At 37.8% G+C, this 17,670-nt stretch overlaps 1 protein-coding gene across 1 annotated transcript; it reads right to left on the bottom strand.

Moving 5' to 3' along the window:
• Nucleotides 1-10,925: 10,925 nt before the first annotated feature.
• LOC137175142 (macrophage mannose receptor 1-like) lies at nt 10,926-12,774 on the bottom strand. The gene is made up of 5 exons (XM_067580854.1): nt 12,738-12,774; nt 11,967-12,341; nt 11,514-11,864; nt 11,264-11,361; nt 10,926-11,057 (listed from the first exon to the last, which is right to left on the bottom strand). Exons 1-5 carry the CDS (start codon nt 12,772-12,774, stop codon nt 10,926-10,928), a joined length of 993 nt encoding a protein of 330 aa, XP_067436955.1.
• Between the last annotated feature and the right edge of the window lie 4,896 nt (nt 12,775-17,670).

The following is a 17,670-nucleotide window of genomic DNA, read 5'->3' as shown; positions in this document are numbered from 1 at the left end:
TATGCGCATGTACAGACACAACATGTATATATCTATGTATGTACAGCATGTATGTATGTATGTACAGTATGTATGTACAATATGTACAGTTTATACTTTGAGCTGCATATCTTCTATGAAAGGTGCAATACAAATAAAGTTATTATTATTATTATTATTATTATTATTATTATTATTATTATTATGTACGTGGGACAGTATGCATGTATGTGTGTCATTTTCTGCCATTCACTTACATTGTAAAAATGTAAAAATATCTGAAAAAAGCTTAATGTTTGGATATATCAATGGTTTTTGTAGCTGAAAGTATGTAGGAGCAGTTACTGGTCAAAAAATGTACGGAAGAATAATAAATAAATAAATAAATAAATAAAGAAATAATAAAGAGTGAAGATAACAATGCTGTGAGAGCTAACTAGTAGACCTAACTTGACCCCACCATGCCCCTCAGAGTTAGCACACACTTCTTAACCTTTTACTATCTAAACTAAATGCAAATGAAATGATATGAAACATTCTGTTAGCAACGCTGTCTGTGTGGACACTGCGGGTGTGCGAGTCGCAGCAGTTCAGCGGTGCACACACACTGTTCAGGTGAAGGTAGGCTGTGTGTTCCAGGTGTTAGAGGCAACACACTGGGGAGGGGGTTGCTTCTGTCTCCCCATCTCAGGTGAGATAAATAAAGGTAAAAACGATGTCTGTTGCTCGTTCTTGTCTGGCCTCTCATCTTACATCTTTCTCATGCAGGCAGCCCGTTTGGCAGCAAGTGCTTTCTCCTCTACTCATCTGCGCTGTGCCTGAGTTTCTTCTCCAGAAATGCTGCGCAAGGTGAGTAATTTCTCCCCCCATCTCTGTTATCAACCTTACACTCTAACTGTGTCAGACACACAGGAGATTCTTCCCAGGTTCATGGTCACGGAAGGATTCATCACCGAAGGGTGACATCCACTCTCCAAGAAACCAGATTAAGATGAGTAATTTATTATTACATCATTATCACTTGTGTCAAAAAAGGCCACTTAAAACAGCTCCTATCTAAATGTTACAAGGCTGCAAATCAATACAAAACTACAAGTTCTTAGTTTAACCAAACTACATCCAAATAAGTCACTTTACTGAACTCAAAACATGTTTTATTTTCTCTCTCTGTTATCTGTCTTCCTCAAATTCTCTCAAGCATCTCATGTAGAAATGCAATAGGACTCAGTAAATCATTACCAACAAAGAGAGAAATACAGGAGAGGTTCAATGACTCCTCTAAAATGAAGATATTTCAGATGTTTTCTCAAGCAAACCATTTTAATGATCCTATGGTAGTGAGATTATTTCTAAAGGGTAACATGCAATCAGCTGTAGTTCAGTAAAACTACAACAACAAATCACATCCTCCCCTCTTGTTTTACATGTCTGTCTCTCACTTTGTTCCCACATTTACTAGACTCTCACTTTGAAGCCAACAATACACACATGCAAACACAAGAGTGCAGTGTTGCATTTTAATTCTCACACACAGATACGTGGAGAGCTCAGCATGTATGCAATATGAAACACAGTATGTGCTCATGCAGTCATTGATAATTCACTATAATCCCATTATGTATCTGTATATTCTTTAGTTGTGTGTAATTATTTAGACCTGACATATTTACAGAGGTTTGGTGTGACGTTCACAACCATGTTTGTAGGCGCACATAGTTTGTCCAATGGTGTGTAAAATAACAGAGGTGCTCAGTCACATGACATGTTCCTGTCTTCATCTGACAACAAACTAAGCACATTTAATCAAATACTGTACTTCAGTACAATTTTGAGGTACTTGTACTCTATTTGAATGTTTCCATTTTTAGCCACTTATATTCCACAATATTTGAGGAAATATTATACATTTATTTAACACCTATAGTCACTAGTTACTTTACAGAATATTTTATTTAACATAAAAACACTCATGATATAAAATACAACACATTAAAGATTAAACCAGTGTTTCACTTGTCTTTTAACCTCTTTCCTCTCCCATCAATCATCTCACGACCCCTCAGATTTATCTTGGGACCCTTTGGAGGGGCCCAACCCCTAGGTTGGGAACCACTGGACTTAACTACCTACAGTTAAGTTTCCTGTATATAAAGTAGTTCAAACTAGCTCCACCTTAACCAGCTACAACAATAAAATGTTGTTCACACACTGATGCATCAGTATTAATAATCTAATAATGTCATATTAACATCACTGCACAACCACTATTTTCACTTGTTATACTTCTACTACGTTTTACTCATCATACTTATGTTATATTGTAGTACTGCTGCTTTGAAGTAAAGGATGTAAAAACTTCTTCCTCCACTGGCTGTCATGGAGGGAATGTGAAGTGGATACATTTTGCTGTGTCAGCCTATATTATCAGCCTATATCATATTATCTATATAAGATACTCACACTTTTTCATACATTTGTCAGTTGTGTCTTTTCTTAGTACTCTTGCCTTTTGCTAAAGTGTTTTTGTTTGATTGCAGCAACAGAAGTCTACAGATTTCAAACGTTTGGATGGAAGGCCTTTGCAGACTACCAGTGCTCCCATTATCACCTAGATTACTTTATTATTCTGCAATAAATCACTGCCATAACTGTGTGTCTGTTGCTTTTATCAGGTCGGTTCACACACTGTAAACTTGAAGCCAAAGACTCATCTCATATGTTTTATTTGGAAGAAAAGTGACTTTGATTGAAACACTTCACACAGTAATATTGATGAGGAAGGATAAAACTCTTCTATACAGGATGTAGTCAAGGTTACGGTTAAGCTGATGATAGTGTATTGTTAGCAGATAGAGAATCAACATTCAACATGGATTACAGATAAGTAAAGCTGGGTTTTCATTTCAGAGCTCAGTCTTCTTTCTTTTTTTCTTCTTCTCTTCTTCTCCCTCCTTGTGGAAGACTTTCCCATCAGGCTGTTCTCTCCACTTCAGGGTGACTCCACTCACTCCTTGCTCCTTCAGTCTGTCCTGGAACTGGAAAACACAGATGGAAGCCATCTTGAAAACATCTTGTGATCACATGATAAACCTTTGTGTTATTGTTTTATGATCCTGATCTTAAAATAATTTATGGGAGAAGTTGGTGTGGACTTTTCTCTTAAGAGGCAAAAACAGTTTACAAAAGAAATTTTCCATGAACATGTGGAGACAGTTTGGATCATTTCATGTGATCATGAGATAATGATTGTACAGTCACAAGAAAATAAAGCCTATTATTATCACACTGGAATAATCATTTGTTATATCAAGATCACAAAAGGATCAACAGTTTAATTAATTAATAATTATCTCTTTTGTATCAAAGGTCATGGCTGCTTTCTGTTCTGCACTACTGAGGTTTCTGTGGGTGCATAAAAATCTCTTTCTACACCTGCATACCTGCTCCCACATATGTCACCTTGAAACTGTTTGTAACACTTTCAGGGTGGATTTTGGAGACTTGCCTTTTTCAGGATGTTTACTTTCACAGCAGGGTCATTGAGATCCACAGAGGAGTCCTGCACCTTCATCCTCAGCTTAACTACCTGCCTCTTTACTGTTAGTGAGACACAGAATGAGAGGAGAAATGAATCATTCATCCTATTAGTTCTGTGATATTTACATTTTTTCATGTACATTCAAACATGATTTATGCTAAAGTTATGCAGCATTCTCTGGCTTCCACTGAAGGACAGTAAACCACTCACCAGGAGGGATGCTGTAGCAGACAAATGGAAATCTCTCTTCACAGGACATAAATGTCCATTGGTTTGATTCCTGCACACCACACATCATCGATCTGAGTGATCCTGAAACTGAATGTTTATCACCCCATGTGGTGAGTGAGTAGGCACTGCCATCAGACCAGTTATAAAGGAAGGAGTCAGGATCTCTGTACAGGCCGATCCATGTCCAGTCTTTCGTCAGCACCAAGTTGTGGATCTGCTGGTTCTCAGTGTTGTTCCTCACAGTGGCCAGGTCTATGAAGTTCTCCCTGCAGTACCTCTGAGCATTGGACCAGGTCATTCTTTCACTCATATAAACAAATTCAGGATCCAGCTGTGTTCCTGCAGTTAGTTTTGGGGTAAAGTGGAATTGTTGATATACTGAGTTTTTAAATAACATTTTAAAGCAGCTATAATCAATATTTTTTTATGTTAACAATGTATCAAATGATAACATTTAATGTCAGACATGTTGCTCGTAGTGATGAACCTACAGAGAATTATCACCAGACTGCAGCTCAGCTTTACAAAGCTTTATACTGAGCTTCTGCTCTTTACTGTTTTGGTTCACTCTCAGCGCTCTCACAGTGTTGTTTTCTGCCACAGCTGGTTCTAAAAACTCACTGTACACTACCTGCTCAGCATCAAGCTGCAAACACACACAGTTAACAACTAGCTGCTGAACATAGTGGAACATTTAGCAGCTAAAGAGCCAGATATTTCCCTCAGGAGTTGGTAGAGAGCAAAAACAGAACTGACAGAGAGTGAATATTGGACTTGATAATGTTGCTCCACAACTTCTGGATGTGTAAATAAGCAACAACAATGTTGTGTTCATCACATCTTTCCACTGCTCCCAATTGGCCAAAAAATCTGTTAATACAGGTTAAAGGAAGAAAATAGGCTTTGCTATTACTTACCATTATAACAGATGAATGGATATTCAATTGCACAACCATCATCCCACCATCTTCCACTGTTTCCAATGTTCACGCAAAACTGACCCCCGCCAAAGTCTGGCTCATTGTCATCAAGATTTTCCCAGTTCTTATATTCAGCTCCACTCCCTCTGTACCCATCTGACCACTTCCAATCAATGTTACTGTACAGGCCAATCCAGACCTGACTAGCAGATGAAACTGTGTTGATGAGTTGGTTCATGTCTTCAGTGTTTTCAATGGTGACCAGGTCTGTGTATGTCTCTCTGCAGTAGGTCTGAGCTTCAGTCCACTTCATGGGTTCAGCAACAAAGTGGTACTGATGGAGACGACATGTGGAGAAGATGGACCAGCCTGTGAGGAAAACACCACTTTTTAACATGTGAGGTGACTCTGACATTTTTAAGTATTACAGTATAATGAAATAATAAACACTGTTAGACATTATTTACACACAATATGTCATTTCTGCTGCTAGTGGTCTTTTAATCAAAACAGTAATGAAATACAGTTTGATGACATCATGAAGTAGTGTGGGATCATGGGAGTTGTTGTCTTCATCATGAAACAACTACAATTGCAGTCATTGCAGTCAGCTTCTCCCGGTTAGGATTCCTTCAGTGTTCATCGTTCAGGAGGTTTTTACCAGGAGCCAAATTATCCACAGAGGTCTCCTCCTCTCCAAAACAAACAGACCCGCTGATTGAAACCAGTAAAAACATTGAATAAAGCAGTTTCACCTTAAAAATCAGTGTTTCTCCCACACTGTTTAGCAGACACAAGACGTCCAGAGGGGCTGTGAGCTGAGCTGCTGTTAATGTTTGCTCAGCTTGTTTCTCTGATAACTTAAGATCCAAACATCCGATGACTAAAATCCTTCATCTGGTCAAAAGATATAGGTAAAACAACCAGGATCTAAAAAGTGTATCATAAAAATGTGGCTTGAAAAGTCAATTATTCACAGCTTCTGGCAGACAACCACAACACTGACATACATACAAAGGTGATATGATGCTATTAACTGCCGACCAAATGAAACAGACCCTTACCTTGATTAAAATTATTGATTTCTCTGGGTATGAACATTGCTGGAAGCATTTGGGATGATGTAAGTACACAACTCAACAAAATATATTACAAAGGTCTAGTCATTTTTAAACAGTATAATGCAGAAAAGTTACATATTATATCTTTAAATATTTCACTGACCTGAGAGATACAGGACACCCAACAAAATCCTTTCCATCATGATGCTGCTCTGAGGTCTCTGTGTGTCGATGTTTACTCTTAAAAGGAAACTCTGCCTCTATATTAGCTGTTGTTAGGCAAATCTAGTCAAATACAACACCAGCTTCTCTTCTCTGTTAGGGGCAAAAGTCACTGGTCTGTTGCATTCTGTATGCAAAAAGTATCACATATGTAAATGTTTGTCTCCAAAACATTGGCATGTACCCACAGAGTATTCTTCTTATGATCTTATGCATGTATTTGTGTGTGTGTGTGTGTGTGTGTCTGGGTCATTCACTGTCCCTCAAGTTGTGGCATGTTGATACATATTGGACAGCAAGATTTTGAGGTCATCAAGCTCTCTCTCTCTCTCTCTCTCTCTCTCTCTCTCTCTCTATATATATATATATATAGAGAGAGAGAGAGATGGAAAGGATTTTGTTGAGTGTCCTGTATCTCTCAGGTCAGTGAAATATTTAAAGGTATAATATGTAACTTCTCCGCATTCTAATGTCTAAAAATGACTAGACCTTTGTTATATATTTTGTTGAGTTGTGTTCAAACCCAGAGAAATCTGTAATTTCAGTCAAGGTAAGGGTCCGTTTCATTTGATTGGCAATTAATAGCATCATATCCCCTTTTTGCGTACGTCAGTGTTTTTGTTGTCTGGTAGAAGCTGTCATGAATTGAATTGTATCTTGTTTTAAGCCACATTTTTATGATACATTTTTTAGACCTTGGTTTTAGATCTTTTAATTGGATAAAGGATTTCAGTCATCAGACGTATTATTAGTATTATATAGTAAAATTTCATTTTACTGTAATAATTACAAAATGTTAGAGTCACCTTACATGTTAATATATATATATATATATATATATATATATATATATATATATACACACACATACACAAATATGTAGTAAGTAAAACAGAATCAGAATTTGAGTGAAAAGGAAACAAAGAGACTGGTGGTTGCTTGAAGAAGAAAGTAGAGCAGACAACACAAGTAGCACAACTTTGTGCACTAAACATGCTCCATAGTATAAAAGTTTCAAAAGGTTGCTATTTCTGTATGTTGTGGTACTTACAGTTTACTAAAACAGGCAACTTGTTCTGGTTCATGTGAATGCTATGCTTGTGTCCTCAAAACACTCTCAGACTGTATGAACAGCTTTAAATAAATATAAACACAATTTCTTAAAAAGAAAAAGAAAAAGGAAATAACATGAGACTGATGTGAGGGGTTGAGAGGTTTGTGTGCTGTTCTTCTGCTCCCATTCCTGCAAGACAAACAAAGAGAGAGACACACTTAGTTTGCATGCTCCACATTTACATGAATTTGACTTTGACATTATCAAGAAAGCAAACAAAACTTTATTTATATCATACATTTCATTCCAGGAGGAAGCACAATGTGCTTCACAGAGATGAGCTACCACGGAAGTTGCAGCCACAAACACTATATGAATAATATACAAGATAAAACATTTCAATGATTTAAAGGGGAGTTTGTAGTGGATTAAATGTTCAAACCACAAACACAAACTTATTTTTATCCAAAAGTGAAAAAGATAGAAGAGCTTCACTTCTAGTGTGTTGTGTTTGACACACTGCTCCTCCTCTCCTCCTCTCTCCACCCTGACACACAGCTTGGCGTGGCATTGCTGCCGCAAGTGTGATGTTCTTCTTTCCCTATTTGCTGATTCATATACTAGTTATTGTGACTTAACACAGTTTCCAGTACTACAGGTACTACACTGGTCATAAAAAATATAGTAAAAATTAGTAATTATTATTTTCAGGGATTTGCTCCCATTCAGCCACAAGAGCATTAGTGAGATCCAACACTGATGTTGGGTGATAAGACGATGTGTTAATTCCACTCAAAGTGGGAAAATGTCCTCATGAACTTTGTTCATGAGGGGACTCATGTTGAAACAGGACTGCAAAAACTGTCCCAGTATATTGCAAACCATTATACATCAGTCTGGTCCCAGTCTACATTGTGAGCTCTGACCTTGGTCTTCCTGAGGACGTGTCCACGGACTGGTGAGGCCTTCTGGCTGCCCTGCTGCCGACGGAGCAGTGAGGCACTGTTGACCAGCAGGGAGCAGGACTCAGTGTCACTGGTGTCACAGCTGGAGAATGGAGAAGACTCCTGGGTCTGTCGCAACATCACCAGTGACTACAAACACACACACACACACACACACACACACACACAGTCTATGTGTTTTACCAGCAGCAGCCTCCACAGCAGTGCGCAGTTCTCTCCTCTCCTTCTTCAGATGAGTCAGATGGTTCCTGATCTCCTGCTTCTTCTTCATCAGCTCTTCCCTCTTTATCAGCTTCATCATCAGCTCTTCTTCTTTGGCCTGCAGCCACTTGGCGTCGGCCTCCATGCAGTTCTTCCTGTACTTACACTGCTCCACATCTGTAAAATGACGACTGGATGTGAAGAAACTGAATGCAAGAGGCAGGTGTCCAAAAATGATGAAACTGCTGAGTCATCTGCCTGTTTGTGTTTGTGCTGCCAGTGTTGAAATCATAAAGACGAGGATCAGGTACTCTGCTCTGGATTGGATACACATGTTAATGCACAGGAAGTCAGAAGAAACTCTTTCTAGTTTGACAGCCATGTATTTTACAAACTTTAGATAATCCCATTCAACTGACCTTCACATAACTAAGATGAATTTGCTCTGAATTGAATTTGGGTAAATTAAGACTCTTTTCATATTAAACAACATGACTGTGAGAGCTATAGCTTCAATCTGCTAATGTCTGTTTACTCCAACACAAAACATGTGTCTTCTGAACAAATTTAACAGTCTCATACTGTAGATGTTTTACCAAAGAAACTAAGTGACGAGTCAATACATAGATGAAAAGAGGAATGAAAAAACTTTCTCTCTATTCAAGACTTGATCCACAATGCTGTTAGCAAACTTCAAAATTCTGGCAAAAAGGAAACTTGAAAAAATGTTGGTTGTTACTTACTATTCTTAAAAGTTAAATCAACCAAGATTCTTCCCAGGTTCATGGTCACGGAAGGATTCATCACTGAAGGGTGACATCCACTCTCCAAGAAACCAGATTAAGATGAGTAATTTATTATTACATCATTATCACTTGTGTCAAAAAAGGCCACTTAACATAGCTCCTATCTAAATGTTACAAGGCTGCAAATCAATACAAAACTCCAGGTTCTTAGTTTAACCAAACTACATCCAAATAAGTCACTTTACTGAACTCAATACATGTTTTATTTTCTCTCTCTGTTATCTGTCTTCCTCAAATTCTCTCAAGCATCTCATGTAGAAATGCAATAGGACTCAGTAAATCATTACCAACAAAGAGAGAAATACAGGAGAGGTTCAATGACTCCTCTAAAATGAAGATATTTCAGATGTTTTCTCAAGCAAACCATTTTAATGATCCTATGGTAGTAAGATTATTTCTAAAGGGTAACATGCAATCAGCTGTAGTTCAGTAAAACTACAACAACAAATCACATCCTCCCCTCTTGTTTTACATGTCTGTCTCTCACTTTGTTCCCACATTTACTAGACTCTCACTTTGAAGCCAACAATACACACATGCAAACACAAGAGTGCAGTGTTGCATTTTAATTCTCACACACAGATACGTGGAGAGCTCAGCATGTATGCAATATGAAACACAGTATGTGCTCATGCAGTCATTGATAATCCACTATAATCCCACTATGTATCTGTATATTCTTTAGTTGTGTGTAATTATTTAGACCTGACATATTTACAGAGGTTTGGTGTGACGTTCACAACCATGTTTGTAGGAGCATATAGTTTGTCCAATGATGTGTAAAATAACAGAGGTGCTCAGTCACATGACATGTTCCTGTCTTCATCTGACAACAAACTAAGCACATTTAATCAAATACTGTACTTCAGTACAATTTTGAGGTACTTGTACTCTATTTGAATGTTTCCATTTTTAGCCACTTGTACTCCACAATATTTGAGGAAATATTATACATTTATTTAAACCCTATAGTCACTAGTTACTGTACAGAATATTTTATTTAACATAAAAACACTCATGATATAAAATACAACACATTAAAGATTAAACCAGTGTTTCATTTGTCTTTTAACCTCTTTCCTCTCCCATCAATCATCTCACAACCCCTCAGATTTATCTTGGGACCCTTTGGAGGGGCCCAACCCCTAGGTTGGGAACCACTGGACTTAACTACCTACAGTTAAGTTTCCTGTATATAAAGTAGTTCAAACTAGCTCCACCTTAACCAGCTACAACAATAAAATGTTGTTCACACACTGATGCATCAGTATTAATAATCTAATAATGTCATATTAACATCACTGCACAACCACTATTTTCACTTGTTATACTTCTACTACGTTTTACTCATCATACTTATGTTATATTGTAGTACTGCTGCTTTGAAGTAAAGGATGTAAAAACTTCTTCCTCCACTGGCTGTCATGGAGGGAATGTGAAGTGGATACATTTTGCTGTGTCAGCCTATATTATCAGCCTATATCATATTATCTATATAAGATACTCACACTTTTTGATACATTTGTCAGTTGTGTCTTTTCTTAGTACTCTTGCCTTTTGCTAAATTGTTTTTGTTTGATTGCAGCAACAGAAGTCTACAGATTTCAAAAGTTTGGATGGAAGGCCTTTGCAGACTACCAGTGCTCCCATTATCACCTAGATTACTTTATTATTCTGCAATAAATCACTGCCATAACTGTGTGTCTGTTGCTTTTATCAGGTTGGTTCACACATTGTAAACTTGAAGCCAAAGACTCATCTCATATGTTTTATTTGGAAGAAAAGTGACTTTGATTGAAACACTTCACACAGTAATATTGATGAGGAAGGATAAAACTCTTCTATACAGGATGTAGTCAAGGTTACGGTTAAGCTGATGATAGTATATTAGCAGATAGAGAATCAACATTCAACATGGATTACAGATAAGTAAAGCTGGGTTTTCATTTCAGAGCTCAGTCTTCTTTCTTTTTTTCTTCTTCTCTTCTTTTCCCTCCTTGTGGAAGACTTTCCCATCAGGCTGTTCTCTCCACTTCAGGGTGACTCCACTCACTCCTTGCTCCTTCAGTCTGTCCTGGAACTGGGAAACACAGATGGAAGCCATTTTGAAAATTCATCCCCCCTATTGTGTTGTTGTTGTTGTGTCTAAAACCCCCCACTGGTTTTTAGATATAATCAAACTTCATAGTGGCAAAACACATCAAGCAGAATAAGGATGTAAACAAGTATCCTAGACCTGTTTGAGACACACCAGCCCCTAACCCAGTCTGGATTTTGGAGACTTGCCTTTTTCAGGATGTTTGCTTTCACAGCAGGGTCATTGAGATCCACAGAGGAGTCCTGCACCTTCATCCTCAGCTTAACTACCCACCTCTTTACTGGTACTGAGACACAGAATGAGAGGAGAAATTAATCATTCATTTGCTGTCCTATTAGTTCTGTGATATTTACATTTTTTCATGTACATTCAAACATGATTTATGCTAAAGTTATGCAGCATTCTCTGGCTTCCACTGAAGGACAGTAAACCACTCACCAGGGATGCTGTAGCAGACAAATGGAAATCTCTCTCCACAGGACTTAAACGTCCATTGGTTTGATTCCTGCACACCACACATCATTTTCACCGATCTGAGTGATCCTGAAACTGAACCACTCCAATTGGTGAACGAGTAGGCACTGCCATCAGACCAGCTGTAAATGTCAGGATCCCTGTACAGGCCGATCCATGCCCAGTCTCCACTGCGCACCAAATTCTCGACCTCCTGGTTCTCAGCGTCGTTCCTCACAGTGGCCAGGTCTATGAAGTTCTCCCTGCAGTACCTCTGAGCATCAAACCAGTTCTTTCGTTTTTTCACATCAACAAATTGAGGATCCAGCTGTGTTCCTGCAGTTAAATTATTGGGGGGAAAATTAATCTTTGAGTTGAAGTCCTGAACTTCAATATAATCATTATTAGAGAAGAAATAATGCGTTGCTGGGTACGTACCAGTATAACAGACGAAATAACGTGTATCTGTGCAATGATCATCATACCATGAAGGAAGAAAATTTCCAGTGGTTACACAGAGTTCATTAGTCCTGAAATCTGGATCTTGTGATCCCCAGTCCCTATATTCAGCTCCACTCCCTCTGTACCCATCTGACCACTTCCAATCAACGACTCTGTACAGGCCAATCCAGACCTGACTGTTGTAACCAGCAGATGGAACTGTGTTGATGAGTTGGTTCATGTCTTCAGTGTTTTCAATGGTGACCAGGTCTGTGTATGTCTCTCTGCAGTAGGTCTGAGCTTCAGTCCAATTCATGCGTTGAGCAACAAAGTGGTACTGATGGAGACGACATGTGGAGAAGATGGACCAGCCTGTGAGGAAAACACCACTTTTTAACATGTAAGGTGACTCTAACATTTTTTAATTATTACAGTAAAATGAAATAATACTATATAATACTAACAATCCTTCACCCAACTAAAAGATCTAAAACCAAGGTCTAAAAAGTCTATCATAAAAATGTGACTTAAACAATACAATTGAATTCATGACAGCTTCTACCAGACAACAACAACCCTGACATACGCAAAAAGGGGATATGATGCTATTAACTGCCGACCAAATGAAACGGACCCTTACCTTGATTGAAATTACAGATTTCTCTGGGTTTGAACACAACTCAACAAAATATTTAACATAGATCTAGTCATTTTTAGACATTAGAATGCGGAGAAGTTACATATTATACCTTTAAATATTTCACTGACCTGAGAGATACAGGACACCCAGTAAGATCCTTTCCATCATGATGCTGCTCTGAGGTCTCTGTGTGTCGATGTTCACTGTTGAAAGGAAACTCTGCCTCTATATTAGCTGTTCTTAGGCAAATCTAGTCAAATACAACACCAGCTTCTCTTCTCTGTTAGGAGCAAAAGTCACTGTTCTGTTGCATTCTATATGCAAAAAGTATTTGCATATAGTATAGTATAGACTGTTTTTTCAGAGTCACACTTTGGTCGTGTGCAAAGGTGTTGATTTGAATGGATCAGTTCATCCCAACTACAGTTATGTATATTTTATTTCTCACTTACCTCCAGTCGTATCTAGCATGCAGAGTTTCAGTTTTATTTGTCTTTATGTTTTTCTGAGATTTCTGTCTTCTATACAGTTTTTTGTTTGTTTGTTTTTTGGAGCTCACAGTGTTGAAAAAGTGTCATTCAGATAATTCAGCAGCAACATCTCCCTCTGGAGTCTTCATTACAAACAGAATTCACTGTGATTAGTTTTCATTGGGACTATTTCTTCAGTAGAAAGTAGTTCCAATGATATCTGTTCACAGGGAGGCTGGGCTGGATGTTTGAAATGTTTAAATGTGGTTAACACCTCTACACCACTACTCTACTGCATATTGTTGCCTTCAGGCAGCAGGAAGTCTTCTGAGCCTCTCACTTATACATATTGTAATTTTCACACATTGTAAACCTTGATCAGAAGTTTCTATCAAATCAGATGAGGAGTTGAAGTGGGTATAATGTTGCATTTTTGGGGTGGGACACATTTTCAGGAAGTGGAGCCACATATATTTGACTATATAACACCTTGAAATCAAGACAACCTTTAAAAAAATACAAGCATGTGCTTTATTCTCTAAAAAAAAAACTGAATTGATGGTTTAAAGACATGTTTTATTTTTTCTAAAATGTGATTTTTTATGCGTTGTCTCGAGACATAATTAGTGCAGTTAGTGTAAATGTTAAGACATTCTGAATGATGGTGATGTATTATTGTGTAAAATGATGATCTGGTTCATGTTTTTGCTATCTACTACTCACTGGCAATAACAGACGCAAGTACATTTTATGTCTAAAGGGTTGAATAGATGCATACAAATATATTGTATTTCTTATGCAAAGTACAGAAAGTGTGATGATCATCTCTGGTTTACTAATAAACACAAGTGCTTCCTAAGATTCCACACAGGACGAGACTCCAGAAAATGAAAAAAAGGATGTACATGTACAGTGGGATCCAAAGTCTGAGACCTCTAGTCAAGATACTTCTATTTTGTATTTGTTCTGAATGTAAAACTATTTCTTTCATTACAAATAATTTGAAAAATGTACATGAATTACAGAATATCTTAGTATTTCCTCCTTTTACTTTAATGACATCATGCACTCCAGCTGGCATGGACTCCACAAGTCTGTTGAAAACCTGATGAGCCTCGTTATCCCAGCAGGATTTGACAATGTTCCAAAGAGCTTCTTGTGATGTCACAGAAAGTTTGGCTTTCTCAGTCTTCAAGTGTCCCCATAAATGTTCAATGGGGTTGAGGTCAGGTGACTGTGGAGGAAAGTCCATGACAGTCAGGACTCCTTGGTCTTCTTTGGTCTTCAAGTAGTTCTTGCAAAGCTTTGAGGTGTGTTTGGGGTCATTATCCTGCTGCAGTATGAATCCTTCTCCACAAAGATGCAGACCAGAGGGTACAGCATGTCTCTGAAGAATGGAGTGGTACTTCTCCAACATTAAGATTGATATATATATTAATTATAAACAGTATTTTCTATGCATGTATTTGTGTGTGTGTGTGTGTGTGTGTGTGTGTGTGTGTGTGTGTGTGTGTGTGTGTGTGTGTGTGTGTGTGTGTGTGTGTGTGTGTCTGTCTCTGGGTCATTCACTGTCCCTCAGGTTGTGGCATGTTGATACATATTGGACAGCAAGATTTTGAGGTCATTAAGCTCTTTGAAATTTCTGTGTGTGTATGTGTATACACACACACATAAACACTCACACACACTCACACATTTATATAGTAAGTAAAACACTTAAAATACATCAACAAGAATAAACAAAGGGAAGCTAGTATTTCCTTTCAACATTTACAAATAAATACTTGGTTTTGACCTTTTTGAACCCAAACTGAATCAGATTTTGAGTGAAAAGGAAACAAAGAGACTGGTGGTTGCTTGAAGAAGAAAGTTTGTGCACTAAACATGCTCCATAGTATAAAAGTTTCAAAAGGTTGCTTTTTCTGTATGTTGTGGTACTTACAGTTTACTAAAACAGGCAACTTGTTCTGGTTCATGTGAATGCTATGCTTGTGTCCTCAACACGCTCTCAGACTGTATGAACAGTTTAAATAAATATAAACACAATTTCTTAAAAAGAAAAAAGAGGAAATAACATGAGACTGATGTGAGGAGTTGAGAGGTTTATGTGCTGTTCTTCTGCTCTCATTCCTGCAAAACAAACAAACAGAGACACACACTTAGTTTGCATGCTCCACATTTACATGGATTTGACTTTGACATTATCAAGAAAGCAAACAAAACTTTATTTATATCATACATTTCATTCCAGGAAGAAGCACAATGTGCTTCACAGAGCTGAGCTACCACGGAAGTTACAGCCAAATATGCACATAATGTTGTACAATACAGAAAATAATAGAAGAAAATAGTTTTGGAAAATGAGCAAAAAAGATTATTTTTACAAACATTTTCGGCACTTGCCTACTCTAGCCTCAAACTTGTCAGAATAAATAAAAAAGTCTAAATAAAACTTGGATTGATGAACATGTGCTGCAGGATTTCAATGATTTAAAGGGGAGTTTGTAGTGGATTAAATGTTCAAACCACAAAGTGAAAAAGATAGAATAGCTTCACTTCTAGTGTGTTGTGTTTGACACACTGCTCCTCCTCTCCTCCTCTCTCCACCCTGACACACAGTTTGGCGTGGCATTGCTGCCACAAGTGTGATGTTCTTCTTTCCCTATTTGCTGATCCATATACTAGTTATTGTGACTTAACACAGTTTCCAGTACTACAGGTCCTACACTGGTCATAAAAAATATAGTAAAAATTATCAATTATTTTGGTGATTATGATGTCATCATAACTGACAGAACCATGAGTCAGAGCTACAAAAATAAAATCCAGGCTGTAAAAAAAATAGTTTTCCTTTCCATAAGATGTTGGAACCTGGCTGCAGGGATTTGATCCCATTCAGCCACAAGAGCATTAGTGAGATCCAACACTGATGTTGGGTGATAAGACGATGTGTTAATTCCACTCAAAAGTGGGAAAATGTCTTTATGAACTTTGTGCATGAGGGGACTCATGTTAAAACAGGACTGCCAAAACTGTCCCAGAATACTGCAAACCATTATACATCACTCTAGTCTCAGTCTGCATTGTGAACTCTGACCTTGGCCTTCCTGAGGACGTGTCCTTGGACTGGTGAGGCCTTCTGGCCACCCTGCTGCCAGCGGAGCAGTGAGGCACTGTTGACCAGCAGGGAGCAGGACTCAGTGTCACTGGTGTCACAGCTGGAGAAGGGAGAAGACTCCTGGGTCTGTCACAACATTGCTGGTGACCACACACACACACACACACACACACACAAACACGCACACAGAAAAAATTAGACAGCTAATGGCAGCATGCAGGTAGTTGTTTGCAATTCAAAGTAAACTGCTGTGGGAGTAATGAAGCACCAGGACAGTAAAAGACAGCATACTACAGCTCAGTGTTCTGACCTAAAGACTAATGTTATCTTTTTTGACTCTCGTAGACCCAAATTATTATTATTATTTTACCACTCCAGGGTGTTAACAGGTCAATAACTGGTGAAACATTTGCTTGTCATGTGTCAGGTCCATAGATGTGGTTCTAACACTATAATGTAGGTTTGTTTTTGTTTTTCTCCAAGTACTTTGGGTAAAATCATCCAATAAAACTAAATAAGGCTGATAATAAAACTGGCTGTGTAAATGAATAGTTATGACAATAGTAACATAACAGTTATGAATTTCCTCACCTCCTCTGGAGTATTTAGAAAACAGAGTAAAAAATACTGCTAGCTGAGCTAAGCTAAGCAAAGCTAAGCTAAGCTAAGCTAAGCTAAGCTAAGCTAAGCTAAACTAAGCTAAGCTAAGCTAAGCATGGCCTGCCCTCTTGTGGCTTTAAAAATGCACAACTCATTGCAAAATAAGACTTGAACTTACTGGCACTGCTGTAAACTTGAAGCAAACACAAAAACTCATAGATATGTTTTATTCTGGAGAGGATTACATTTCATTAGGAGTTATGAATATCACACACAGTATTGATAAAGGACTAGTTTGTACTAAGTTATGGTTTAGTGCTCTGATAACTACAAGGCAGTGAACTGTGTGTACATTTTATTAACAGATAGAATCAGTATTCGTCATAGGTTTCCCGTTAGCCTTAGTTTGATTTTAATTTCAGAGCTCAGTTTCTTTCTCTCTGTCTTGAGTTCTTTTTCCCTCCTTGTGGAAGACTTTCCCATCAGGCTGTTCTCTCCACTTCAGGGTGACTCCACTCACTCCTTTGTCCTTCAATCTGTCCTGGAAATGTGAAACACAAATGAAAACCATCTTGAAAACATCTTGTGATCACATGATAAACCTTTGTGTTATTGTTTTATGATCCTGATCTTTAAATAATTTATGGGAGAAGTTGGTGTGGACTTTTCTCTTAAGATGCAAAAACAATTTACAAAAGAAATTTTCCATGAACATGTGGAGACAGTTTTTAATCATTTCATGTGATCATTAGATAATGATTGTACAGTCACAAGAAAATAAAGCCTATTATTATCACACTGGAATAATCATTTGTTATATCAAGATCACAAAAGGATCAATAGTTTAATTAATTAATAATTATCTCTTTTGTA

Source organism: Thunnus thynnus, chromosome 22 (genome assembly GCF_963924715.1).
Source record: "Thunnus thynnus chromosome 22, fThuThy2.1, whole genome shotgun sequence".
Taxonomy (NCBI): Eukaryota; Metazoa; Chordata; class Actinopteri; order Scombriformes; family Scombridae; genus Thunnus; species Thunnus thynnus.
This window is presented reverse-complemented; position numbering and strand designations above follow the sequence as displayed.

Excerpts from the sequence above, each read along its gene's own strand:
- LOC137175142 (XM_067580854.1), bottom strand. The coding sequence starts at position 12,774 with ATGGAAAGGATCTTACTGGGTGTCCTGTATCTCTCAG. Across the intron at positions 11,865-11,966 it reads TTATTTCGTCTGTTATACTG|GAACACAGCTGGATCCTCAA; the intron begins GTACGTACCCAG and ends ATTTAACTGCAG. Across the intron at positions 11,058-11,263 it reads AAGCAAACATCCTGAAAAAG|TTCCAGGACAGACTGAAGGA; the intron begins GCAAGTCTCCAA and ends TGTGTTTCCCAG.